Here is a 27,060-nt window from a genome sequence, read left to right as displayed (position 1 = left end):
TCTTAAACTTTAACTTCCAGCTTTAGTTACGTTGTTTTCAGTTTTACTTTGAGGGCAGTGTTTTCTACTTCCCGTGTTTTCTCCTCCTCTAACTTGATCTCTGGTCCTCTGAGTCAATGTTTCACGGTCGTGAGGCTGCACTTTGTTCTGCGCATGACTGAAATCAGAGACGGATGTGAGGGTGACAGCATGAGGAAACCTTCTGAAACACTCAGCAGCGCTCAGCCAAACCCAGGAACATCCATGTATTTATATTATGATGCCGTTACAAGCAAACAGGAGCATTTATTATTAAACTCCTGACAACGCTGTGACTGTCAGCAGCTAATTAATGACTCAATACAATAACAGATAATAGCTTTTAAATGAGACAAGCAAAAGAACAGACGTTAGTCAGAAAATTACTTTTATTCAGCCAACAACACAAACCTTAATGGAAATGATGTTAATGTGATAATTAACATGTTTCTTTGTGCAATTATCTAATCAGACAATCACATGGCTGCAATAAATCCTGCAGATACACATCAGGAGCTTTGGCTAAAAGTTAAAAATCATCGGAGCAAAAAAAACCTTTAATGCCAGAAGTGACTGCACCAATGAACTGATCTCCTTCCTCATGATATACATCGAATATTTACACACTGTGGCCTCCACGCTGACCTTTCAAAAACTCTACATGGATTTTTAATAAATCACTTGCTTCAGTTTGATTAAATATACGTTTGATTTACCAGAGACACATTCAGGTAAAAAGGACTTTTATTTTCTCCAGCGAGTGCTTCAGTAAAATCAGACTCCAGTTCTTCAACTTCAAGACTCCCCCGTTCCAGCTCCAGCTCCAGCTCCAGCTTCTCCTCGTTTGAACTGTAACAAAAAATAAAATAAAAAACAGACTCACGTGTTATTTTATCTGTCGTGTATCAAAGCAAAACGGAGCTGGAGAGAGAAGCTCAGCACCCACCGCGTTCTTCAGCAGGTTCCCGGACTTGACGAAGATGTTGGACCTCCTGGTGGATGGTTTGGCGGACGCTTCTGCGTTGTTGGTCTGCTTGGTCGTCTGAGACGACGGCTGAGAGGCCGGTTTGGGCTGAGAGAGGCCGGACGTGAAGGACGACGACGGCTGTGAGAGCGAGTAGGACGAAGGCGTCGAGAAACTCGGAGCTGGGTTTGGGGCGTAGGGCTGAGACGGGAAGTAAGAGTGGGACGGGGTGTAGCTTTGAGATGGGGTGAAAGGTTGGGACGGGGTGTAGCTTTGAGATGTAGTGAAGCTTTGAGATGGTGTGTAAGATGGTGTGTATGTTTGTGGTGGTGTGAAGCTTTGAGATATTGTTTGTGGTGTTGTGAAGCTTTGAGATGTTGCAAAGCTTTGAGATGTTGTGTATGTTTGTGGTGGTGTGTAGCTCTGAGCTGTTGTTTGAGGTGGTGTGTAGCTCTGAGATGTTGTGTTTGTTTGTGGTGGTGTGTAGCTCTGAGTTGTTGTGTAGGCCGGTGTGTACGGCTGAGGGGTTGTGGACTGCGTTGGCGCCGGAGCGAACGGGTTGGTTTGTGCGAAGCTCTGTGGGGGCGGCTCAGGTGCCGGGGTGGAGTCCAGCAGAGTGGGCGGCGGCGGCGGCGGGAACATGTCGGAGTCGTCCGGACCGTCGGTACCGGGGGGGCCCAGTTCGTAATGTTTCTTCCTCAGCTCACCCAGACGGACGCGCTCCTGCTCCAGCTGGTTCTCCAGCTGAAGAACCTTCACCTGAGAGTCAGAAGATCCAATTTATACTTTAGTTAATGACATAAAAGTCAGATATTTGTATTATTATTTATTCATTAGCTTTATGCTAACAACTGAAAACAATGACACCTTAACTGAATATTTCATAGTTTTATTATATTTTTTCCCACTATGTCAACCATTTATCCATTAGCCTTAAGCTAACATTTTTAAACAATGTTTCCTTAGCTTTAAGCTAACTATTTCAACCATGTTTTACCATTTATCCATTTTGTTGTAGCTAACAATTTCAAGTGCATATTATTTTTGAAAACAGTAGCCTTAAGTCGCTTTATTCAAATATTTATCCATTAGCTTAATGCTAATAATTTCAAACTTAGCTTTAGGTTGTCTAATTCAATCATTTATATATTAGCATTAAGCTAATTATTTCAAATATTTATCCATCACTGTAACTTTACTATTTCGACCATTTATACATTAGCATCAAGCTACCGAATTAGCTTTATTGTAACTACTTTATACATTTCCATTTCCATTTCTGCTAACAAAACAATGACTCCTTGGCTTAAAGCTAAATTTTCAAACATTTATCCTTTAATTTAAAATAAAAATTTCAACAATTTATTGATTACTTTTCAACCAATGATTCCTTAGCTTTGAGCTAACTATTGCAACCTGTTTTACATTAGCTTTAATCTGAATATTTTACCATTTATCCATTTGCTCATAGTTAATAATTTCAAGTATACATCACTTCAGGGAACAGTAGCCTTGAGCTACTTATCTTAACCATTTATCCACAAGCTACATACGAACAGTTTCAAGCTTAGCTTTAGGTTGTCTAATACAACCATTTATATATTAGCATGAAGCTAACTATTTCACTGTAACCTTACCATTTCAATGTAATCTAGAAATGATTAGCATCAAGCTACTTAATTTAACTATTAGCTTTATTTGAACTATGTTACACATTTCCATTAGCATTACACTAACAAAACAATGATCCCTCAGCTTAAAGCTATTTCAAATATTTGTCCTTTAATGAAAAAGAATTCAATGTATTAATTTCAGCAAAACATTAAGTCATTAGCTTTTACTAGTTCATTTATTTGTTCATTAGCTTAAAGCTAACAATTTATGGATGATTTTAGACCAGCTATTTCCTCCATGTCTACATTAGATCAAATTCAATAACATTTATCCTTATAGGCCTCACCTGAGCCTCCATTTCCTCCTTTTTCAGTTTAATCAGAGACATGCCAGAGAAGTCCATCACAACTGTGAAAACAGAAACAGTCAGAGTTAAAGCATTAAAGCCCATTGTTTATATCCACTCAGCGAAGCCACAGTTTCATCCAGCTAGCGACTAAAGTTAAATATCGAACCACTAAACCCCCAAATATTTGTTTTATCAAATGGTGGAGATCAAAAACAGAGCTCCAGAGAAAGTGGATTTCCTTCTCGTCGTCTCACCGGGCTCAGAGATCTGCTGCTGCCCGTGTTTGGTGGAGGTGACGACCACGGCGGCCATGTCGTTGACGTGTCGCGAGGCCTGTTGCAGCGTGTACAGCTTCTTGTTGTTGCGGTCGGCCTTCACCTGAAACATCAGCGGCACTCGTGAGAAACAAAGACACAAACAACGCTCCGCCGGGTGCCGTTAAAAACGCGATGGACTCCCGGTACCTTGGAGGCAGCGACCAGCTGAGCCGTGCTGCCGGCGATTTCATGGGAGCAGGCGATCAGCTCCTCGTAGGTTCCAGCTTCGCCCACCACCCGGTCGGCCGAGTCCCTGACGGCAAAGAGCAGAAACACTCAGTCATTAAACCGTCTGATACTCGTCTGATAACGTCAGCGCGGTGAGGTGATGGTTGACGCTTACAGCAGCTGGGTGGCGCCCCAGCCCACGGCCTTAGACGCTGAGATCAGTCCTTCAGTCCAGCGAGAGTTTTTAGCATAAAACTCAGTAACAGATGCTGCTCCCTGGAAAAGGAAAACACAGAGAACTACATGAAACACTGAGGGAGGGAGGAAGGAAGGAAGGAAGGAAGGAAGGAAGGAAGGAAGGAAGGAAGGAAGGAAGGAAGGAGGGAGAAGGAAGAAGGAAGGAAGGAAGGAAGGAAGGAAGGAAGGAAGGAAGGAAAGGAAGGAAGGAAGGAAGGGGAAGGAAGGAAGGAAGGAAGGAAGGAAGGAAGAAGGAAGGAAGGAAGGAAGGAAAGGAAGAAGGAAGGAAGGATAAGGGGAAATAGGAAGGAAGGAAGGAAGGAAGGAAGAAGGAAGGAAGGAAGGAAAGGAAAGGAAGGAAGGAAAGGAGGAAGGGGGGAAATAGGAAGGAAGGAAGGAAGGAAGGAAGGAAGGAAGGAAGGAGAGTAAAGGGAGGAAATAGGAAGGAAGGAAGGAAGGAAGGAAGGAAGGAAGGAAGGATATAGGAAAGGAAGGAAGGAAGGAAGGAAGGAAGGAAGGAAGGATATAGGAAAGGAAGGAAGGAAGGAGAGTAAAGGGGGGAAATAGGAAGGAAGGAAGGAAGGAAGGAAGGAGGAAGGGGGGAAATAGGAAGGAAGGAAGGAACGAACGAACAAAGGAAGGAAATAGGAAGGAAGGAAATATGAAAAGAAGGAAGGACACAGAGAAGGAAGGGGAGGATATAAGTAAGGAGTAAGGGAAGGAAGGAAGGAAGGAAGGAAGGAAGGAGTAAAGGGAGGAAGGGAAGGACATAGAGAAGGAAAGGAAGGAAGTTTTTAAGTGAACTTTAACAACCTGCTGAACTGACCTTTATACTTTATAAATAATAAACTTAATAGTGACATAAATACTATAAATACTCATTTTAATTTCAACATCATTTACTTTAAAGTGGAGAAAGTTGAATTCATCTGTTTTTATGTTTTTCTGATTTTACATGATATCAGAGTTTCTATTACTTTACTGTAACTACTGGACGTATTAGTATTAGTATATTAGTATTAGTATATTAGTATTAGTATATTAGTATATTAGTATAAGTATATTAGTATATTAGTATTAGTATTAGTATATTAGTATAAGTATATTAGTATTAGTATTAGTATATTAGTATTAATATTAGTATATTAGTATAAGTATATTAGTATTAGTATTAGTATATTAGTATTAGTATATTAGTATTAGTATTAGTATTAGTATATTAGTATTAGTATTAGTATATTAGTATTAGTATTAGTATTAGTATATTAGTACAGATTTAAATGTGACATTCATAATAACTGGAGATGTTTCTACATGTTAAGTAAGACCAAGTCTATTAATGACTTATGTTTCTCTATTAATCCCCCGGTTTATCATCAGATCATCTGTCGGGTCCGTGTCTCACTCACTCGTCCTCCTTCCACGATGTCCTTCTGTAGGTCGGTAGCAGCCGTCACCAGCATGTGGACAGCCTGGAGGACACACACTCAGTCAGCATCAATAACCGTCTCACATTTACAGGGACACAGGGACACGGGGACAGAAAGGTTACAGAGACGTTACAGAGACGTCCTACCTTCATCAGGTCTGAGCAGGAGCCCAGGATACTATAGGGGACAGAACAACAGTATATTTATATATATTTATATGTGTTTATATGATGTAAATCAGTTTCAGGGGGACATGTAGGTGTTTGTCTCACCTCTGGTTGACCTCCAGTTTCACACCAGACGTGTCTCTTTTCGCCTGATTCATTATTTCCTGTGGGAACAGATGTTACACATGTGTTTAAGACGTGTTGGTTTAGGAATCACATAATAACAGACCTGGTATTAATACATGTCCTCAGAGACCTGAGCTTTAAGTCCCCGTGTCCACACCTGATATTAATTACAGCTAATATTTAACTTGTGAATTAATTATTACTAATTAATCATTAATTACCTACTGATGGAACACAGCTGGACAGGAAGGAGGGAGGAAGGAAGGAAGGAAGGAATGATAAAGGTAGGACATAAGTAAGGAAGGAAGGAAGGAAGGAAGGAAGGAAGGATAAGGGTAGGACATAAGGAAGGAAGGATGGAAGGAAGGAGGAGGGGAGGACATAAGGAAGGTATTAAGGAAAGGAAGGGAGGAAGGAAGGATAAGGGAAGGACATGAGGAAGGAAGGAAGGGAGGGAGGAAGGAAGGAAGGAAGAGGGAGGCGAGGACATAGAGATGGAAGGAGGGAAGGACATAAGGAAGGAAGGAAGGAAGGAAGGAAGGAAGGAGGAGGGGAGGACATAGAGAAGGAAAGAGGGAAGGAAGAAGGGTTGACATAGGGAAGGTATTAGGAAAGGAAGGAAGGAAGGAAGGAAGGAGGAGGGGAGGACATAGAGAAGGAGGGAGGGAAGGAAGAAGGGTGGACATAGGAAGGTATTAGGAAAGGAAGGAAGGAAGGAAGGAAGGAAGGGGGAAATAGGAAAAGAAGGAGGGAAGGACATAAGGAAGGAAGGAAGGAAGGAAGGAAGGAAGGAAGGAAGGAAGGATGGAAGGTAGGAGGGGGGAGGACATAGAGAAGGAAGGAGGGAAGAAAGAAGGGCGGATATAGGGAAGGTATTAAGGAAAGGATGGGAGGAAGGAAGGAAGGAAGGACATAAGGAAGGAGTAAAGGAAGGAAGGGGCAAGAAGGGAGGACATAGAGAAGGAAGGAAGGAAGGAAGACGGGCAGACATAGGTAAGGTGTTAAGGAAAGGAAGGAAGGAAGGAGATGAGGGAAGGTCATAAGTAAGGAGTAAGGGAAGGAAGGAAGGGAGGAAGGAAGGAAGGAAGGAAGGAGTTTAATGAATGTGTTCATCTCCTCTCCTGTTCAGTTTCTGGTCTTTAATGGGACCAGGACTCATCATGTGTTCACACAAACCAAAGGAAAGAGTCCACATGTGTCCCAGACCACGTCCACATGTGTCCCAGACCACGTCCACATGTGTCCCAGACCACGTCCACATGTGGACTCAGACCAGGTCCCTGGGGGGTTTGTCTGTTATGAATATAACCCAGTGTCCTTACGTCCATCCTCAGCACGGCCTCTTCGATGGCGGTGGACGTAGCGATCATCTCCTTGTCCACCAAGCTGCCCAGCTCGTCCTTCATCACGTCCTGTCCCTTCGGACGTAGATCCTGAACAGGAAGCAGACGGTTACATCATGCTATCATGCTATCATGCTAGCTACGTCGCTGAGACGCATGGCCGCCATCTTGTCTCTGATGAGCGTACCTGTCCCAGGCTGAGGATGCGTTGGACCGTGTAACGTATCGCGGCCGGATCGGCTCTCGGCAAACTGGCCTGACTCTTCAGGTCCCTCATGAACTGGAGACAGTGGTTAGCGCAGTCCCTGCATCCGTCCGTCAAACCTGGGGGACACAAAGACACTCAGTCAAACCTGGGGGACACAAAGACACTCAGTCAAACCTGGGGGACACAAACACACTCAGTCAAACCTGAGGGACACAAACACACTCAGTCAAACCTGAGGGACACAAAGACACTCAGTCAAACCTGAGGGACACAAACACACTCAGTCAAACCTGGGGGACACAAAGACACTCAGGAAGTAGTGACGGAGTGAAGGAATAAATGAGTGAAGGAGTAAAGTAGTGAAGGAGTGACGGAGTGAAGGAGTGACGGAGTGAAGGAGTGGAGGAGTGAATGAATGAAGGAGTGAATGAATGAAGGAGTGAAGGAGTGGAGGAGTGAATGAATGAAGGAGTGAAGGAGTGGAGGAGTGAATGAATGAAGGAGTGACGGAGTGAATGAATGAAGGAGTGAAGGAGTGGAGGAGTGAAGGAGTGAATAAAGGAGTGACGGAGTGAAGGAGTGAATAAAGGAGTGACGGAGTAAAGGAATAAAAGAGTGAAGGAGCGAAGGAGTGAAGGAGTGAAGGAATAAAGGAGTGACAGAGTGAAGTAGTGAAGGAGTGAAATAGTGAAGAAGTGAATGAGTGAATGAATGAAGGAGTGAAGGAGTGAAGGAGTGAATGAATGAAGGAATAAAGGAGTGACAGAGTGAAGTAGTGAAGGAGTGAAATAGTGAAGGAGTGAAGAAGTGAATGAGTGAATGAATGAAGGAGTGAAGGAGTGAATGAAGGAAGGAGTGAAGGAGTGAAGGAGTGACAGAGTGAAGGAGTGACGGAGTGAAGGAGTGAATAAAGGAAAGAGTGAAGGAATGAAGGAAGGAGTGACAGAGTGAAGAAGTGAAGGAGTGAATGAAGCAGTGAAGGAGTGAATGAATAAAGGATTGACGGAGTGAATGAGTGAAGGAGTGAATGAGTGAATGAGTGAATGAGTGAAGGAGTGAATGAATGAGTGAAGGAGTGAAGGAGTGACGTAGTCTCTTACGGTCGGCCTGGTCGGTCGGGGCCGAGTGCGACGTCGCGGCTCCGTTGACGATGGTGTCGGCCGCCAGGTGAGAAAACTGAGTCACTGCCCTCAACAAACCGCTGGCGTCTGCAGAGAAACACAAGAAGAAACACAAGAAGAAAAACTCACAAACTCACAAAGCTTCAACTCACACACACACAAATAAAACACAAACTCACCGTTCCTGTTCCCCAGATACACAACGTGGCTCTGCTGCATTTTATCGATGGAACCCAGAGTGATTTCAGCTCGATTCACTAAATAATCTGGAAAAAAAAGAGAAAAGATTAATGGAGATGAAACATCTTTATTATTGTTTGTCTGTCCACAGGAAGAGAATTAACATCTGATCTGACTCCAGTTCATTATAAAACATGTCTCCATTAATTCATCCTCAGACAGGAAGGAAAGAAGGAAGGAAGGAAAGAGAAGAACACAAGGAAATAGGAAACAGAAAATAATAAAGGAAGGAAGGAAATAGGGAAGGAAGGAGGCACATAGGTGAAGAAGGAAGAAAGGAAGGACAGAGAAGAACACAAGGAAGGAAGGAAGGAAGGAAGGATGCACATAGGTGAGGAAGAAAGGAAGGAAGGAAGGAGGGAAGGAAGGAAAGAGAAGGACACAAGGAAAGAAGGAAGGAAGGAAGGAAGGAAGGAAGGAAGGAAGGAAGGAAATAGAGAAGGAAGGAGGGAAATAGGTGAAAAAGGAAGGAAGGAAGGAAAGAGAAGAACACAAGGAAATAGGAAACAGAAAATAATAAAGGAAGGAAGGAAATAGGGAAGGAAGGAGGCACATAGGTGAAGAAGGAAGAAAGGAAGGACAGAGAAGAACACAAGGAAGGAAGGAAGGAAGGAAGGATGCACATAGGTGAGGAAGAAAGGAAGGAAGGAAGGAGGGAAGGAAGGAAAGAGAAGGACACAAGGAAAGAAGGAAGGAAGGAAGGAAGGAAGGAAGGAAGGAAGGAAGGAAATAGAGAAGGAAGGAGGGAAATAGGTGAAAAAGGAAGGAAGGAAGGAAAGAGAAGAACACAAGGAAATAGGAAACAGAAAATAATAAAGGAAGGAAGGAAGGAAATAGGGAAGGAAGGAGGCACATAGGTGAAGAAGGAAGAAAGGAAGGACAGAGAAGAACACAAGGAAGGAAGGAAGGAAGGAAGGAAGGATGCACATAGGTGAGGAAGAAAGGAAGGAAGGAAGGAAGGAAGGAAGGATGCACATAGGTGAGGAAGAAAGGAAGGAAGGAAGGAGGGAAGGAAGGAAAGAGAAGGACACAAGGAAGGAAGGAAGGAAGGAAATAGGGAAGGAAGGAGGGAAATAGGAAAGGAAGGAAGGAAGGAAGGAAGCACATAGGTGAAGAAGGAAGGAAGGAAGGAAAGAGAAGAACACAAGGAAGGAAGGGAGGGAGGAAGGAAGGAAGGAAGGAAAGAAAGAAGGAAGGAAATACGGCAGGAAGGAAGCACATAGTCTATATAATCTATAATGGCTCTTTAATGGATCTATGACATCATGTGTTGAACCTATGACATCATGTGTTGAACCTATGACATCACGTGTTACCGGGGGAACAGACACAGCGGACGTGGACGGGATCGTCCACTTTGGCCAGAGCGTCCAGGATGATGCCCTCAGCCTCCACCACGGCGCATTGGAGGAGACAGAACTGTTCGTCCTGCAGCTTCTGGGTCAGCTCCCCCTCACGGCACGCCTGGTACACACAGACACACAACACACACACACACACATTAGTAACACAACAGTAACACGCCTGGTACACACAGACACACAACACACACACACATCAGTAACACGCCTGGTACACACAGACACACAACACACACATCAGTAACACAACAACACGCCTGGTACACACAGACACACAACACACACACACATCAGTAACACGCCTGGTACACACAGACACACAACACACACACATCAGTAACACAACAACACGCCTGGTACACACAGACACACAACACACACACATCAGTAACACAACAGTAACACGCCTGGTACACACAGACACACAAACACACACACATCAGTAACACGCCTGGTACACACAGACACACAAACACACACACAGACACACACATCAGTAACACAACAGTAACACACCTGGTACACACAGACACACACACACACACATTAGTAACACAACAGTAACACGCCTGGTACAAACAGACACACACAGACACACACATCAGTAACACGCCTGGTACACACAGACACACAACACACACATTAGTAACACAACAACACGCCTGGTACACACAGACACACACACACACACACACATTAGTAACACAACAGTAACACGCCTGGTACACACAGACACACAACACACACACATTAGTAACACAACAGTAACACGCCTGGTACACACAGACACACACAGACACACACATCAGTAACACGCCTGGTACACACAGACACACAACACACACATTAGTAACACAACAACACGCCTGGTACACACAGACACACACACACACATTAGTAACACAACAGTAACACGCCTGGTACACACAGACACACAACACACACACACATTAGTAACACAACAGTAACACGCCTGGTACACACAGACACACAACACACACACACATTAGTAACACAACAGTAACACGCCTGGTACACACAGACACACAACACACACATTAGTAACACAACAGTAACACACACATCAGTAACACGCCTGGTACACACAGACACACACACACACACACATCAGTAACACAACAACACGTCTGGTACACACAGACACACACAGACACACACATTAGTAACACAACAGTAACACGCCTGGTACACACAGACACACAACACACACACATCAGTAACACAGCAGTAACACGCCTGGTACACACAGACACACACACACACATTAGTAACACAACAGTAACACGCCTGGTACACACAGACACACAACACACACACATCAGTAACACGCCTGGTACACACAGACACACACAGACACACACATTAGTAACACAACAGTAACACGCCTGGTACACACAGACACACAACACACACACATTAGTAACACGCCTGGTACACACAGACACACAACACACAACACATTAGTAACACAACAACACACACCGGCACGCCTGGTGCACACAGACACACAACACATTAGTAACACAACAACACACACCGGCACGCCTGGTACACACAGACACACAACACATTAGTAACACAACAACACACACCGGCACGCCTGGTACACACAGACACACAACACATTAGTAACACAACAACACACACCGGCACGCCTGGTACACACAGACACACAACACACACACATATCAGTAACACGCCTGGTACACACACACAGACACACAACACATTAGTAACACGCCTGGTACACACAGACACACAACACACAACACACACACACATTAGTAACACAACAACACACCTGGTACACAACACACACACACATCAGTAACACGCCTGATACACACAGACACACACACAGACATCAGTAACACAACACACACACACATCAGTAACACAACAACACATCAGTAACATGCCTGATACACACAGGCACACACAGGCACACACAGACAGACACACACACACATCAGTAACAGTAACACACACACACATCAGTAACACATCTACACAAACCGGCACGCCTGACACACAACACACACACAGACACACATCAGTAACACAACAACACACACATCAGTAACACAACAACACACACATCAGTAACACATCTACACACACATCCAAGGAAGCACATATGGGGGGAAGGAAGGAAGGAAGGAAGGAAGGAAGGAAGGAAAGAGAAGGACACAAGGAATGAAGGAAGAGAGGAAGGACATAGGTGAGTAAGGAAGGAAGGAAGGAAGGAAGGAAAAGGACACAAGGAAGGAAGGAAGGAAGGAAGGAAGGAAGGAAAGGGACACAAGGAATTGAAGGAAGGAAGGAAGGAAGGAAGAAGGAAGAAGAAGGAAGTAAGGAAGGAGGGAAAGAAAAGGACACAAGGAAGGAAGGAAGAAAGGAAGGAAGGAAGGAAGGAAGGAAGGAAGGAAGGAAGGAAGGAAGGAAGGAAGGAAGGAAAGAGAAGGACACAAGGAAGGAAGGAAGAAAGGAAAGAAGGAAACAGGGATGCAAGGTAGGAAGGAAGGAAGGAAGGAAGGAAGGAAGGACAGGAAGGAAGGAAGGAGGGAAGGAAAGAGAAGGACACAAGGAAGGAAGGAAGGAAGGAAGGAAGGAAGGAAGGAAGGAAGGAAGGAAGGAAGGAAAGAGAAGGACAGGGAGTAAGGAAGGAAGGAAGAAGGAAGGAAGGAAGGAAGAAGAAAGAGAAGGACAAGGAGGAAGGAAGGAAGAAAGAAGGAAGGAAGGAAGGAAGGAAGGAAGGAAGGAAGGAAGGAAGGAAGGAAGGAAGGAAGGAAGAGGAAGGAAGGAGGAAGAAAGAGAAGGACAAGGGAAGGAAGGAAGGAAGGAAGGAGAAGGAGAGGAAGAAAGGAAAGGAAGGAAGAAGAGGAGAAGGAAGGAAGGAAGGAAGGAAGAAGAAAGGAAGGAAGGAGAAGGAAGAAGAAGGACACAAGGAAGAAGGAAGAAGGAAAGGGAAAGGAAGGAAGGAAGAAGGAAGAAGAAGGAAGGAGGAAGGAAGAAGGAAGGAAGGAAGGAAGGAGAAGAAGGAAAAGGAAGGAAGGAAGGAAGGAAGGAAGACAATAGACACGGAAGGAGAGAGTGAGAGATGCACAGGAAGATGAGGAAGGACATAGGTGAGTAAGGAAGGAAGGAAAGAAAAGGACACAAGGAAGGAAACACATCTACACACACACAGACTGTGTCAGCATCTGTGTGTCCTGTGTGTGTGTGTGTGTGTGAGCAGCTGTGTGTCCTGTGTGTGTGTGTGTGTGTGTGTGTCCTGTGTGTCCTGTGTGTCCTGTGTGTGTGTGTGTGTGTGTGTGTGTGTGTGTGTGTGTGTGTGTCCTGTGTGTCCTGTGTGTCCTGTGTGTGTGTGTGTCCTGTGTGTGTGTGTGTGTGTGTGTGTGTGTGTGTCCTGTGTGTCCTGTGTGTCCTGTGTGTCCTGTGTGTGTGTGTGTGTGTGTGTGTGTGTCCTGTGTGTCCTGTGTGTGTGTCCTGTGTGTGTGTGTGTGTGTGTGTGTGTGTGCAGCACCTGTTGCTGTAGTTGTGTGTGGAGGCCTCCCAGCTCGATGCTGCTCCTCTGTCTCTCCTGCTCCAGGAGGCTGTGGTGGAGCTGAGCTTGTTGTCGCAGGGAGTTGATCTCGGCCTCCTGCTCCCTCATGGACCTCAGCATCGCCTCCTTCTCCGCCTGCATCCCGGCCAGCGCAGTGTTCAGCTGGGACCCGCTCTGGACAAAAAAAACACACAACCACATGAAGGCGTGAAGTAACAACAGCTCCAGGTAGTTACAGGAGTTTCAGTGCAAAGAAGAACAAGTTAATTAGTAATAGAATGTTTACATTTGATAAACTGTCCTTTAAATGATGAAATGTCTTAAGAAAGACAGACAGAAAAATCAGTGTAATTTGGGCTCGTTGCTCTTTGCTGTTTAGTTCTGTCCACTTGTCTGAATAAAACAGTGGATTATTAGTGACAGAAGTTACTTTCATAGAGAAACGTCAGTCTTCTATGAATTATTCTGAGTTTAAGCATGTTGCAAATTTACCCCGTAATGGTTCAGATCAGACCCTGATTTTGGCCCATGATCATGATAATAAATAAAGATAAAACAAGATAAAAACATGTACTAAAAATGCCTAATAAAACTAAAATAAAAGCGTGGATAATAAAAAGCCCAATAAAAAATAAAATAAAATAAAATAAAATAAAAGCTTGAATAATAAAAAGCCCAATAAAAAATAAAATAAAATAAAAGCATAAATAATAAAAAGCCCAATATAAAATAAAATAAAATAAAATAAAATAAAATAAAAGCTTGAATAATAAAAAGCCCAATAAAAAATAAAATAAAATAAAATAAAATAAAATAAAATAAAATAAAAGCTTGAATAATAAAAAGCCCAATAAAAAATAAAATAAAATAAAATAAAATAAAAGCATGGATAATAAAAGCATAAATAATAAAAAGCCCAATATAAAATAAAATAAAATAAAATAAAATAAAATAAAAGCTTGAATAATAAAAAGCCCAATAAAAAATAAAATAAAATAAAATAAAATAAAATAAAATAAAATAAAAGCTTGAATAATAAAAAGCCCAATAAAAAATAAAATAAAATAAAATAAAATAAAAGCATGGATAATAAAAAGCCCAATCATTTTTTTAAAAAAATAAAATAAAATAAAAGCATAAATAATAAAAGCATAAATAATAAAAGCCCAATAAAAAATGAAATAAAATAAAATAAAAGCATGAATAATAAAAAGCCCAATCAAAAATAAAATAAAATAAAATAAAAGCATAAATAATAAAATAATAAAAGCATAAAATAAATAAAATTAAATAAAATAAAATACAATAAAAGCATGAATAATAAAAAGCCCAATAAAAAATAAAATAAAATAAAATAAAAGCATGAATAATAAAAAGCCCAATAAAAAATAAAATAACATAAAAGCTTGAATAATAAAAAGCCCAATAAAAACAACAAAATAAAAGCATGGATAATAATAAAGAAAATAGTAATAAAAAGTACATAAAAACACATTTTTCTAAGGGATCTCGAAGGCCCGTATATTTTGAGCATGTCAGACAGATCAGGTGGTGGAAGTCCATTTAGAGCTTTAAAATCATTTTAAACTCTCCTCTTTGACTGACAGGTGACCATGTTCCTACCATCTCTTTGCTCTGCAGGGCGCTGTTGGCTCGGCTCAGTTCTGCTCGTGTGGCGTCCAGCTCTCGCCTCAGTCTGTCGATCTCCAGCTTCTGCTCCGCGTTGATGGCGAGCTACAAAAAAAAATAAATAAACACGACGCAAATATAAATCAGAAAAGTTCCTTTAATGTGGCTACACATCTCCTATAAATGTAACTCTATGTGTCTCTTCAGTCACATCTACGTCACCACGTTCCTCTACCTGCTGCTGAAGCTGAGCCCTGAGCGCCTCCAGTTCTCGGTTGGTCCGGTCTCGCTCCAGGTCCATGGAGCTCTGCTGCTGCTGGACCTGTTGTCTCAGGGACGAGAGCTCCGCGTCCTTTTCTCTGGCCGAGCGCAGCAGAGCGTCGCGTTCGGCCTGCAGAGCTGCCAGGCTGCTGCTCGTCTGAGAGCCTTCCTGCATTAAACAAACAGAAACAAAACAGTCACGTTTAATCAACATGACCTGGATGAACCGTCACAGACACAATGTCTGCAGGAAACGAAGGGGTAACATGTTTAATATGTGCACATTTAATTTCTGTTAAAACGTCCTTTAAATCTACAATTTGCACAAAGTGCAGTTACCTCTCATGGCCACTAGGTGTCATCTTTAATGCACATTTATTTTAATTTATTTATGGTGTTATGTTGATGTTTTACACTGGTTAAAGTGGTTGATTTCTACTTGAATCTAATAACATGATGGACTGTATCAGCTGTGCAGGACTAGACACATGTAATAATTGTCTTTTTCTGACCAGGAAGTGACTGAACCTTTGATCTAATGATGTGGTTTAAACTTTGAGTCTCACCATCTCTTTACTCTCCAGGCGGCTGCGAAGCAGGGCCAGCTCTGCTCTCTGCTCCAGGAGCTCTTTATTCAGGCGGTCGGCCTCCTGCTGCTGCTGACTCATCTGATCGGGGAAGAGCAGACGTCAATAATCACACACAAAAAAAAGTTAAAAGGAAAAGAATAAGAAAGGACGAGTTCGCACCGCGTTCATTCTCTCCCGTCGCAGATTTTCCAGCTCATTCTCCAGCTGGTTCTTGGCTCTAAGGAGATCGTCTTGCTCTTGTTTTGTACTCGACAGCCTCTTCACTGTGTCTGCGTTCTGGACACGAGCAGGAAAAAAGTTACGCTTGGCTTCACGTAACGAGTGTTTCGTGACAAACGCGAAGCTTTTGTTCGTTACCTTCTTCATGAGATCAGCGTGGCTCGTCACCAGCTCAGCGTGTCTCTCTTTGAGCTGCGTGAAGCGAAGCTCCGCTGCCTGAGCTCTACCTGTGTGGAGACGACCGTGTTATGAACAGGGAGGTTACGTCTGCATGCGGGTTTAACGTCACCTGGCGTGAAACTCACCGTCGGCCTCCTTGAATCCGAGCTGAGCCCCGACGTTGGCGACGTTAGCGCAGCGCAGCGCCTCCACCTCCATCCGCAGGTGCTCGTTCTCCACCATGGCCATCTGCTTGGTGGTGCGCTGCTCCTCCACCTCGGCCTCCAGCCGGTTCACCTGAGCCTTCAACTCCACCACGCACCTCTGAGCCTGAGGACGAGGAACATTTACATGAACATTTACAAAAATAAACTGCAGGTCCTCTAACGGCCACTAGATGGCGACTCCGAAAGTGACTCGATCCAATTGACTCTTTACTCTGTGGACGAACCCATCGTGACGTCACCCATTGGATTCTGAACCTCGAAAATGAAGCACGAAAGTGGGTGGAGCCAGTGCCACTCACACACTCCAAATATGGACATGGGGGTCGTGTTGGGGCGGAGCTAAAGCAGCCTGACCGCTGAGACCCGCCCACCCAAGTTAGCTCCGGGCTACCACCTGTCACTCAAAGTGGTAACGCCCCTTAATTATGCAGAATTTTAAAGCTTTTAAACCTAAATAAATAAATAAAAACACGGGGGAAAGAGTCTGTGCGATGAAACAGCATCTTATGAACGTTTGCTTAGTAGATTAAATGGCGACAAAACGGAGCAGGGCGGGCTCCTTGGGACAGGTTTTAGGATTACATAAAGGTAGACATTTTTTCTTTTTCCTGTTTCCTTATCTTGTACATGTTCATCAGACAAAAAAATGTTGAGTCTGTCATCAGGGCCAGATTATTCCAAACAAAACACGACTGAAAACAAAAAGAAAACCCTCAGAAAACACGACGTTACCTCAGACTTGAGGTGCTGTAGCTCTGGTTTCAGAGCCTCCAGTTCCCTCTTCAGAGTCTCGTTCTCGGTGTCTCTCTGCTCCAGCGAAGCATCGGGAGTTCCCATCTGACTCAGCAAATAGTACTAGAGAGAAAACAAAGAAAACAAGATAAACATCAGCAAAGACGTAACAAACAAAGATTAAAAGCTCTCGATATATTAAACGTGAGAATACCTGAGGCTGAGGAGTTTCTCGTAAGCCCGGCTGCGTCTCCACCTCCTCCTCCTCGTGTCGCCCCTGGTCGGGCACCACCACCACCGGCCTCTTGTACTCGCCCAGCGCCGCGGCTCGGAGGAAATTCGGAGGCTCCTGTGGAGTCGTGAAGAGTTTAAACACATGTACAAAACTAAACTCATGGACGTGGAGAATAAAAAAGTCCAGATTCACTCACGTCTGGGAGATCTGGGATCTGGATGAAACTTTTGAAGAACTCCATTTCTCTGGCTCTGCTGAAGAACTGCGTGAGGCTGCACAGGAGTTTGGATTAACTGATTTTCCTTCAGATTCAAGCACAATAAATGTTAAAAGAAGTAAAACCGATGAGCTACCTCATGAAGAGATCCCGGAATCGCTCCCGATGCCCGAGGAGAACGTCGGCGGCGATGCCTGTGAAGAAGAGGAGGCGATGGATTTAAAGCTCGACGCGACGCAGCAGCAGCAGAGCTCGGACCAATAAAAACACTAAACACTCACGGCTGTGAAGCTTGAACAACAGTCGAACGGAGAAGTGGTAAAGAAAGCTGGAGTCCAGGATGAGCGGGATGAGAGGAGTCAGTCTGCACTGTCCCGCTGGAGTCGTGGATTTGGCTCCGTTGGCGTCGAGCTGACGAAGAACTTTACAAAAACCAGAGTTATGTGTTTGTTAACAGATCAATGGTAATGTTTTTACTCATCACTTACAATAAAACTTTATTCTAAGCTCCAATATGAACCCACACACAAGTTTTAAAATGTTTCTCACAAAAATATGACTTTCTCTGTTGATATTTTTAAACAATTGTTGTTTAATTATAATTTCATTTTTTAAAAGAAAATCTTGCTATTTAGTTTAATTTCTCTTACATCTAACATTCTTTTGCAAAAAAATAAATTATTTATTAGGACTGTAATTAAACTTTCAACCAATAAAAGTCCTAATAATTTCCTCTTTATAGCGCTTTATTACACAGAGAGAATCTAATGTGCTATACGGGCAAAATAAAATAAAAATACATGAAATATAAAGTATCAGATAAAATAAAAGATGAATTCATAGCACACAGACATTGAAAAATAATGCATAAAAATAATATAGTCTCTACAGAGGACAAAAAAACTGCCAAAAATAAATAAATAAATAAACACACTATTATTTCAACTTTAATTATGCATTTACTCCCCTACATTTCATTCTACATTTCATTTATTTAATCCACCATCTTAAAAACAATAAATACATAAATTCTGTCAGTCACTGTCCTCCATAGAATCAGCAACTGCTTATTAATAAAGCTACACAGTGTTTTATATCTATTATATATATTTTGTGGCTGTTCCCTCAGTATTTCTGGAGCAGAAAACCACAGAAAGGTTTAAGAGGAAACACGTTAGAAACTTTAGACAAACCTGTCTCCGCCATCTTCAGTCCAGCATCCAAGGTATCCAGCAACTCCTGAGTCATATCTAACCTGTAATTCATTTTATTTATGTTAATGAAGCATATTTAATTGCATATCTAATGAGAAACACATTCAAAGACGTTAGAAGAAGAACTTACACTTTGGTCATATCAGTTCCTGCTTCTCTCTCCAGAGTCTCATCGCTGGCCTCCATGTTACCGGGGATCACTTTGTGCTGTGAAAGACAGATTCTCATTTTATTCATCGATTCATTTTCTATAAATGGGAGGGGTCTGGTTGTTGTTCTGCCTAAAACTATTCCTGACTGATAGATTGCTTAAGTATGTGTCAAAATATGACGTAATGAATGAAAGGATCCAAAGTCTCTCAGCAGGACATGGACCAAAGCATCAGTGGTCATAATGTTATGGCTAATTGGTGTATATGGGACACGGTATAAAAACGATTACAGTGCATCTTTGTTTATTCTTTCATTCTTTTCTCTTTAAACCACAAAAAACGATACATAAAATGCTCTTTTGAACATATTTTATACATCATATATAATTATACGACTAACACAACACAAACAAACAAATCTGTTACCTTTGCATGAAATTCCATTTTGAGGCTGAGGAACTTGGCGTACAAGGCGACAATGTGACCGTATCGATCGTGCAAGTTTCCCTGCAAAAATAAAAAAATGATTGTACAAAATACAAAATGCAAAAACGATTTACTTCATTAAGAAAAGGCGGAAACACCTACATGAGAATACATATGAAACAAAACCTTAAAACTTATTACTGATTGTTACTGTATGAAGAATATTTAAGTGTTTACAAGACAGACTTTATATAACGACTGCTCCTCTAAAATGAAGTAGAGCTCCCCCTGGTTTCTGGCTGGTCATAAGCTCCGCCCCCCTCCACGTTAGTGGGCGGGACTTGGGCCAAACTAAACCAGTCAAATCAAATATTTTTTTGTTTCATTTTAGGCAGTTAATATAATTCTGATGCATGTTCAAGTTTGGATAAGTTTCATTTTAGTTATTTGACGCTACAGAAACAGGATGTGACATAATGGTGAACTCCAGTTGCCATGTCAACCGCATCCGTAAAGCAGTCCTGTGGGACCGTGAGAGTTGTAAAAATCTATTTTTTTAAAAATAAGTAGTGTATGATCCAACATTTCCTTGTAACCGATGGAGGTAGATCAGAGCGTAATATTAATTAAACGAAAACACGAGTGAGTCTGGAGGGAGTGTGGCCGGGGCAACGATAGCATGGCTCCGCCCTCGGACTATATCGTGATGTCCATATTTATATACAGTCTATGGTTTACATATTAGAAAGAAGAAAGAAAGTAAAAGAAGGATTAAAGAATTGCCTACAGCTCTTCAATCTTAATTCTTACTAATTAAATTATAATTAAACATGTCTCTGAATGAATAAATCTGCAGTGCGCACACATACAGATGCACTTCTTCAACTGAATTTAAAAGCTGTAGGTTTATCGTGCAGCTACTCACCCACAGGACTCCCATGTCTTTAACGTTGCGGCAGTATCTGTGAGAATCTACCACGGCCTGCAGATGGGATGGAGGCGGTAGATGTCAACACAACACAAGGAGGAAGCGAAGTGGAAGATAAATCTATGTCAACCTACGTTTCTGTGTCCGTCCCTGAGGACTTTGTGCAGCAGGTAGCAGAACTTCCAGCTGACCATGGAGTTGCTGGACAGCGGCAGGTTGAGGACGTAGGACCAGAAGGTGGTGGCTCCACCTTCTTTGTGTGTCCCCAAGATGATTGCTTCAAAGGTGTCAAGGAGACTTCAAAACACTAATGCACAAGATGAACTGATGATGGTTTTTGTGACCATGCTAGCAGTGCTTTTGGTTGTTCATGTTGGATGTTTATCTGATTACCATATATCAACACACTTACAAGCTAATGTCCCTGATTTCTGGGGACAGTCCCTGTTTGGGATGACCTGTCCCCAGGTAAATGTCCCTGATTTTAATGTTTTATGAATGAGAAGAAAAAAAAAATGTTGCGCTCAGACTAGAATTATTACAGTAGTCGGTGAAGCAGCTTTTGACATCACAGACATAGTTTAAATATGAATAAATATGTCAAAATAAAGGAAACTGTTATTGTCATTGTTTCTTCATTTCATGTAATTCTTTTTTGTATTTTTATCTCCGAGCTGTAATTCATTTTATAAATCTGGTCGCCTTAACTAACTGGTTGGCATTTAGCTCAAGATAAAAACACACAAAAAGAAGTTAGAAAGTACTAGAATATACCTTTATATATCTTACACCTTTGCTTTTAGATGTAAATTGTGCCACCATTGCCCCAATAACCTGGTTAGCTTTGAGCTAAAAACACAAATCACAAAGCTAGCATGGCTGTAGAATATCTCTCAGCTACACTTTTGTTTTAATCAAAAGAAAGATAAAATAAAACAAGATTAAAATAAAGTTATTCAGCAAAACAAAATAGAAAATGTACATAATTATCTCATTAGTGGGCAAACTAGCTAGCATGGCTTTTGTAGCAGCTTTTGTTTTAGTCTAATTAGCTAATCTTAGCATGCTAACAGGCTAACGGCGTTAGCATTGGAAGGATACTGCGCACATATTTCTCTTTGGGTGGTGTTTCAGATGTGGCGACAGTTTTGCTGATGCTGTGGAGCTGGAAAAAAAAGGAGAAAACAAAAACTGATCAAACTGATAAACCAGAAATAACGTAGAGATTAATACAAATAAAGCTAATTTTATTATTATAGCAGCTGAACATTAAGAAAATTATACTTGTTGCAGATATTAAGAACATTTCACCCATAATATACTACAATATAATATTACATTGGTATTTTCTATTTATTTAAATATGTTTACGTTATTTGTGTTGGTTTCATCTTCACATTACATATTCTGACACTCAAAATAATAGTTTTCCAATGAACCCTGTGGACATAAATACAGCCTGTTTATCCTCAGAAATGCCTAAATGACTCACCTGTTGTTTTCCAAACTGTTCCTTCTCCGCGGCCAAAGCCTTTTCCGTCTTATTATCCGTTTTATTCTTCGTTTTACTCATTTTGTCGACCAAAAATCACACTATAATTCCAGTGGTCCCGGCGCAAGTTCCAGCTCCTCACCTGAGCTCCGGTTCCTCCTCAGGCGAATGTGCGTCAGCTGAGCACGTCTCCAAAAAAACAAAACAACAAATAACTCCTCTTAAAACTCTCTTTGAGCTTCTTCAAATGAACACACCATCCCTTTTTTCACTAACAACACCCCCAGTGAATGGACAGTGCGGTTTCTTCCGTGCGTAAAAACTTACCAAATGCGTAAAAACGCGCGCAAACCAGCGACGTTTTAATTCAGAGCGCCAGAGAATAAAATCCCCCTGACGCCCAGTTCACAGACACACGTTTAATCTCAACGTAGAGACGCCACATCCAACTAACAAGTTGTTAAAAACTATTAACAGCTACAGACATTTCCTCTGAGTCACCGAGCAGATCCGAAGGCAGTGAAACTGGAATGACAATACGAGGACACACCACCCATCAGCCCTGTAGGACTGGTTTCACATCTCACCCGCTCCACACAAAACAATACCTCTTTCAAAAACCTTCAATGTTTCATTTTTTTTAATTTATTTTTTAAAAAATACACAGTTTAAGTTTGTTAATCAGTGGCAGATAAAAAAAAATTACACATATGAAAAAATACAGATACAAAAAAAGTTCTAAAAACATTTCATCGTTTTCCAAGGTTCAAACTTTGGCACTTTATGTGTTAATACTGATTTTCGCTTGCTGTCGCTCTGGTAAACACTGAAATCCATTCTTCAGTCAGCATCAAGACGTCCACATGCTTGGATGGATGGCGCCGTGACGAGGGCAGGATTTGGGTGGAGTTTCACTTGTCTGTTGGGAAGAAAACACAAACCCGTCACGTCTTAACACACCCAAACTAAAAGGAGGGACAGTCAAGTGGAACGTTTTATGCCTCACCCCATGCATACAAACGGAGAGAGGTCGTGAAACGACTGCTGTACCTTCAGTATCGAGGTACTTGGGTGGTGTTGAGGGGAATGACTCTTGTGGAAATGAGGAGGCCCAGACGTCCCGCTGCTTTGCATTGTGGGGCCACTATTCGGCAAAGAGCTGGAGACGACCGGCCTGGACTCATCCAGCAGCTGCTGCAGAGCAGAGCTCGACAGAGGATGATCCTCCTGATGAGAGAGGAGGGAAGGAATCACATTAGAAGACAGATACACAGCAACCACCAAAAAAATAAGACAAGCTTTCGGTCAGAGCCACACTCTGAGTTTCCCCTTGTCTCCGTTTTTTTTTACTATTCTTGGAGGATAGAAAAGCCACAAACTAACGCACAGAGCTGACCTCTCCTGAATCATGCTTATCAGTTGGTCTACAGTTTATTAATTGTGAGAGAAGTCACTGACAGAGGTTCAGCCCCTGGTAACCCACATTCTTGGTTTGTCACAGTCTAAACTCTCTGGCTTTGGTTTATTTTGTCCCACATGTAAAGTAAATAAATAAATAACACTCGTCTGTTGTTTTTATGAACAAACATGTCTCACATCCATCAGGCGTGTTAAGAAAACTCCCAGATCATTGTTGACTGAGCCTTGAAGATCAGCCGATGTTAGATTGGATGAATCACGTCTCTGGTTCTTCCCTCTGAGCGATGAAGGCGACTGATGCTCCAGACAGTTACAGGTCAGCTCATCCTGGCTGCAACACAAACACACACAACGCGTCAATAAACCTTTAGTTGTTTAAGATCGAACTGTTATGAACAACTGTTCAGTCTCTAGACTCTAAATTAGACGTAGGTGTAAATGTGAGTCTGACTCTCTCTGTGTTAACTCTGTGACAGACTGCACTCGTCTGTATGTGTCTGAATCAAATCAGAAAGCGCCATCATCACTGGTTCACCTGGAAGTCTCATCATTTACCTGCCAGCTGATCCCTGGCTGCTTTTCTGCAGGAGCTGCAGGTCGTTGCGTTGATTCTCACACACCTGGACGACACACAAACAGCATTCAGACCGACAACTATGCAAGAAAAACTCCCTTTGTACTTTTTGCTACAAGTGATGAACATATGGGGGAGTTATGCATTAAAATGAACCTCCATCATTAAGTATATTTAAATGCATCTGAGCTACTATCAGCTGTGAGGCTAGGAAGCTAAGAGGAGCTTTTCCTGGTGCTCTGATTGTCCCACTTGTTGTTGTTATTGTTTGAGGAAGGACTGGATTTGTCAGTGCCCCTGAGTCTCACAGACACAGTGAGGATTAAACTGCAGGAACACTCTGCTGGTATGCAGCCAAACCAGAAAGTCACGCATCATTCATCAACCGAGCGAGCGGGAGGAATGAGGAAAGACGTTCACTTCCTGTGCCGTGATCCACTTTTGTTCATTTTTTTTTGTGGATTCACGGCCGCCGTGTTAAACGCATACCTGACGGAGGCGGAGGAGTTCACCGGTGAGTCGTTCCTGTTTGGAGCGAGAAAGTTCGAGCAGCTCGTCCTTCCAGGAGTCGCCCTCACCTGCAGACAAAGAGGAAAAGCAGTCAGACCACAGACCGGTGTCTGGAGGAGAGAAGGCTGAACACCCTGAAACAGAGACAGAGGTCCTCAACGTTTTCAGGCCAAGGCCCAAACTGATGCAGACGTTAAGTAGGGACCCCCTCCTTACTATACTAATAATACTTATAAATAGCACTAGTTTAATATAGGACACATATAGTAGGTAGGTCCCTACTTAATCTCTGCATCACTTTGGGTGTTTGGCCTCTAAAACCCTCAACATATCCCTGATACTGATGTTCAATCAGCGACCACATATTAGTGGATTGTAGTAAAGGATGACTGAGTTATATTAAGATAAACATAACATGTTTGCCTCGATTAAAAGTCTAAAACATCTGTTAAAAACACAGAGCAGACTATGATTAAACAGACAAATAACACTAATCTAATTTTAAATAAATGCGTGGAGGTGGAGGAAGGTTTGTGTGGGTGTATGTGTGGGTGTGGGTGTGGGTGCGGGTGACGTACCTGTCAGGGCCACATCTGTGCGGAGCAGGTGGAGCTCCTGCTTCAGACGGATCATCTCTTCTCTCTGGGTGCTGCTCTGTGTTACCTGCTGCTTCAGCTCCTCTTCGGACACAATAAGAGAGTTTTGTTTACGCGGCTTCTCAAACCTCATCCCAGTGATCACGATCCTTCAGACTAAACTAGTTTTAATCGCTAACCTTTCAGCTGCGTGACGTCATGTCTGGCTTCCCTGTAGCGACGTTTACTCTCCTCCACGTCTCTCAGGAGCTTGTTTTCCCGTGAGCGACTCTCGGCCAGCGCCGCCTCCAGGTCCCTCAGACGCCCCGACAGGTCGAGGATGTGACGAGAAGCCTCTGTCACATCTTTGTCCTGGTCAGAGGTAATAAAAAACAAAGATATAATCACCAGATATCACACACACAGAGTGATGAGAGGATAGAGGACAGATTTTCTCGCGTGCCTTGAGTTTGAGCATAGAGCTCAGCTCCTCCTCTCTGACCTGCAGAGAGCCGACCTGAGTGGACAGAGCCGTGACCGTGGAGCTCAGACTCTGGTTCTTCTCCTGAAACAAAACACAGACACATTTCATCCACATAATATCCGTGTTTTTACAGGTTTTTATTCACCCTAAACTGCCTCTATCCCCGGTGAGCAGGATAATTAACAGGGGCCTTAAAGACTAAAGTACCTCAAAGTCTTGACATTTTCCTCTGATGTGCTCCTGTTTTTTCTCCAGCACACGTAGCAGTTGCTGAGCTTCGCCGAGCTCCTTCTGAACCTCCTTCTCCCTGGTTTCCACAACCACGACACGTTTAGTCAGGACTCTGATCACAGCGTTACGCTTCTGCAGCTCGTCTGTACGCACAGTGGAAAAATATTGGTTCAGAAAACAAACGTTTGTGTCCTGGCTAGAGGAGTTCAGACTTCAGGGGGTCATAATATCACGAGTGAGAGCTGAATCTGCCTCAGATCAGATCAACACATCCCCGTGTCTCCTCACCATCTAACCGGGAGCACCTCTGCTCCAACGTGAGGGTCCGGTGGCGGTCCTGCTCCCAGGCTTGATGCTGTTTCTGGTGGGCGGCGGCCATGGCGTTGAGCTCCCGTTCTCTGTCCTTCAGCTCGGACATCAGCAGCTGGAGCTCCCTCCTCTGCCTCTGGATGGTGGAGCTACTCAGGTCACTCACTGGGAACTTTCACCCATAAAACAAACAACATTAATCATAAACTATCACACGTTCTGTGAGTTTCTGTATGTTCTTGTGTCTGTCTTGGCCACGTCTCCCCTTGTAAAAGAGATCCCCGATCTCGATGGGACTAACCTGGTTAAATAAAGACTAAATAAAAGAAATAAATACAATTTTAGCTATTTTAATGTCTCACCTGTGCGTCCTTCCAGCTGGGAGGACCACAGGTGTCTCCTGGGAGGGGGGAGACACCCGTGTTGTCCATCCTGAAGCCGGCGTCAAGAGGAGCGCCTTCATTTTTCTGAAAGAGGTTTTAATTATTTATGTGTCTTTTATTTATTTAAACACGCAGCTATTAAACTATTTAAGAGTCACTTGCCTTTTTAACTGGAGTGCTGTGCCAGAAATCAGCTGATGCACCTGGAACACGGTGAAATTGGGATTTATTTAAACTTTATACCCTTTAAAAAGCAGCATTAATGAGGTTAGCATGAGTTCTTTTTTTACCATGTGACAAAGCAAAGGAATGTCTCCCTCCTTGGTCCATCACATCATATCATCTTCTCTTTTTAACCAAGTCCAGCTCCTGGTTATTGTCCAAATCCTCTCATTCATGTCACCTTCATTATTATTATTATTGTTGTTGTTGTTGTCTTCTTGTGTGAGTCAGTTAGCATAAGAGCTAACTTTAACTTACCATTTTAACACGTTAACTAACGTTAGTAAAAAAAAAACAATGATTTTTGGGAGTACGCTTCAAATAAAGTTTACATAAAAACAAGACGAATGTGAAATATAACCTAGAAAAGTACAAGATAAAGTAGCTTGCTAGCGTTAGCTTCTCGAGGAGTTTAGTCAACTTTTGAAGGCAGTGACGTAGTGACGTAGGAAGACGGTGATTGGAGGATTGTAAAGTTACGTCACTAGTGGGCGTCTTAGTTTAAGTGTAGTTTATGAAAAAAATAAAACAAAATAATCATACACGAATGGACATAACACATAATGGACATGATGACATAATGAAATGAAGATAAATATAAAAAAATAAAATAAAGTAAACATAAAAATTACGTGTTCTAC

The 27,060-nt window shown here is 42.6% G+C and overlaps 2 protein-coding genes across 3 annotated transcripts; both read right to left on the bottom strand.

Annotated features, from left to right (window-relative positions):
* Positions 1-389: 389 nt before the first annotated feature.
* LOC124996204 (huntingtin-interacting protein 1-related protein-like) lies at positions 390-22,250 on the bottom strand. Of its 2 annotated transcripts, XM_047568998.1 has the most exons (35): positions 22,040-22,250; positions 21,713-21,901; positions 21,322-21,385; positions 20,355-20,497; positions 20,218-20,274; positions 19,293-19,373; positions 18,845-18,921; positions 18,694-18,755; positions 17,782-17,922; positions 17,637-17,694; positions 17,480-17,555; positions 17,263-17,397; positions 17,049-17,171; positions 16,236-16,419; positions 16,069-16,157; positions 15,871-15,987; positions 15,688-15,789; positions 15,096-15,290; positions 14,855-14,965; positions 13,211-13,405; positions 9,619-9,766; positions 8,242-8,328; positions 8,042-8,149; positions 6,921-7,057; positions 6,713-6,823; positions 5,370-5,428; positions 5,244-5,274; positions 5,077-5,139; positions 3,606-3,706; positions 3,410-3,515; positions 3,200-3,323; positions 2,943-3,004; positions 1,359-1,741; positions 965-1,328; positions 390-867 (listed from the first exon to the last, which is right to left on the bottom strand). In XM_047568998.1, exons 2-35 carry the CDS (start codon positions 21,791-21,793, stop codon positions 814-816), a joined length of 4,029 nt encoding a protein of 1,342 aa, XP_047424954.1. In that variant the 5' UTR covers positions 21,794-21,901; positions 22,040-22,250; the 3' UTR covers positions 390-813. The 2 variants fall into 2 exon arrangements, with proteins under 2 accessions (XP_047424954.1, XP_047424953.1); XM_047568997.1 differs by having other exon boundaries at positions 965-1,741.
* Positions 22,251-22,369: 119 nt separating this feature from the next.
* Positions 22,370-26,854, bottom strand: ccdc62 (coiled-coil domain containing 62). Its single transcript, XM_047569059.1, has 13 exons — positions 26,488-26,854; positions 26,360-26,400; positions 26,177-26,281; positions 25,794-25,986; positions 25,482-25,648; positions 25,254-25,355; positions 24,991-25,162; positions 24,794-24,895; positions 24,195-24,283; positions 23,687-23,751; positions 23,309-23,462; positions 22,763-22,939; positions 22,370-22,631 (listed from the first exon to the last, which is right to left on the bottom strand). Exons 1-13 carry the CDS (start codon positions 26,525-26,527, stop codon positions 22,563-22,565), a joined length of 1,476 nt encoding a protein of 491 aa, XP_047425015.1. The 5' UTR covers positions 26,528-26,854; the 3' UTR covers positions 22,370-22,562.
* Positions 26,855-27,060: the final 206 nt, after the last annotated feature.

This window comes from Mugil cephalus, chromosome 19, assembly GCF_022458985.1.
Source record: "Mugil cephalus isolate CIBA_MC_2020 chromosome 19, CIBA_Mcephalus_1.1, whole genome shotgun sequence".
Lineage (NCBI taxonomy): Eukaryota > Metazoa > Chordata > Actinopteri > Mugiliformes > Mugilidae > Mugil > Mugil cephalus.
Note: the sequence above shows the minus strand (reverse complement) of the source record. Positions and strands in the feature narration are given on the sequence as shown.

Excerpts from the sequence above, each read along its gene's own strand:
- ccdc62 (XM_047569059.1), bottom strand. The coding sequence starts at position 26,527 with ATGGACCAAGGAGGGAGACATTCCTTTGCTTTGTCACATG. Across the intron at positions 24,284-24,793 it reads CACAGATGTGGCCCTGACAG|GTGAGGGCGACTCCTGGAAG; the intron begins GTACGTCACCCG and ends CTTTGTCTGCAG. Across the intron at positions 22,940-23,308 it reads TCTTAACACGCCTGATGGAT|GAGGATCATCCTCTGTCGAG; the intron begins GTGAGACATGTT and ends CTCTCTCATCAG.
- LOC124996204 (XM_047568997.1), bottom strand. The coding sequence starts at position 21,793 with ATGAGTAAAACGAAGAATAAAACGGATAATAAGACGGAAAAGGCTTTG. Across the intron at positions 21,386-21,712 it reads AACAGTTTGGAAAACAACAG|CTCCACAGCATCAGCAAAAC; the intron begins GTGAGTCATTTA and ends TTTTTTTTCCAG. Across the intron at positions 3,707-5,076 it reads ACATCGTGGAAGGAGGACGA|GGAGCAGCATCTGTTACTGA; the intron begins GTGAGTGAGACA and ends TTCCTTTTCCAG.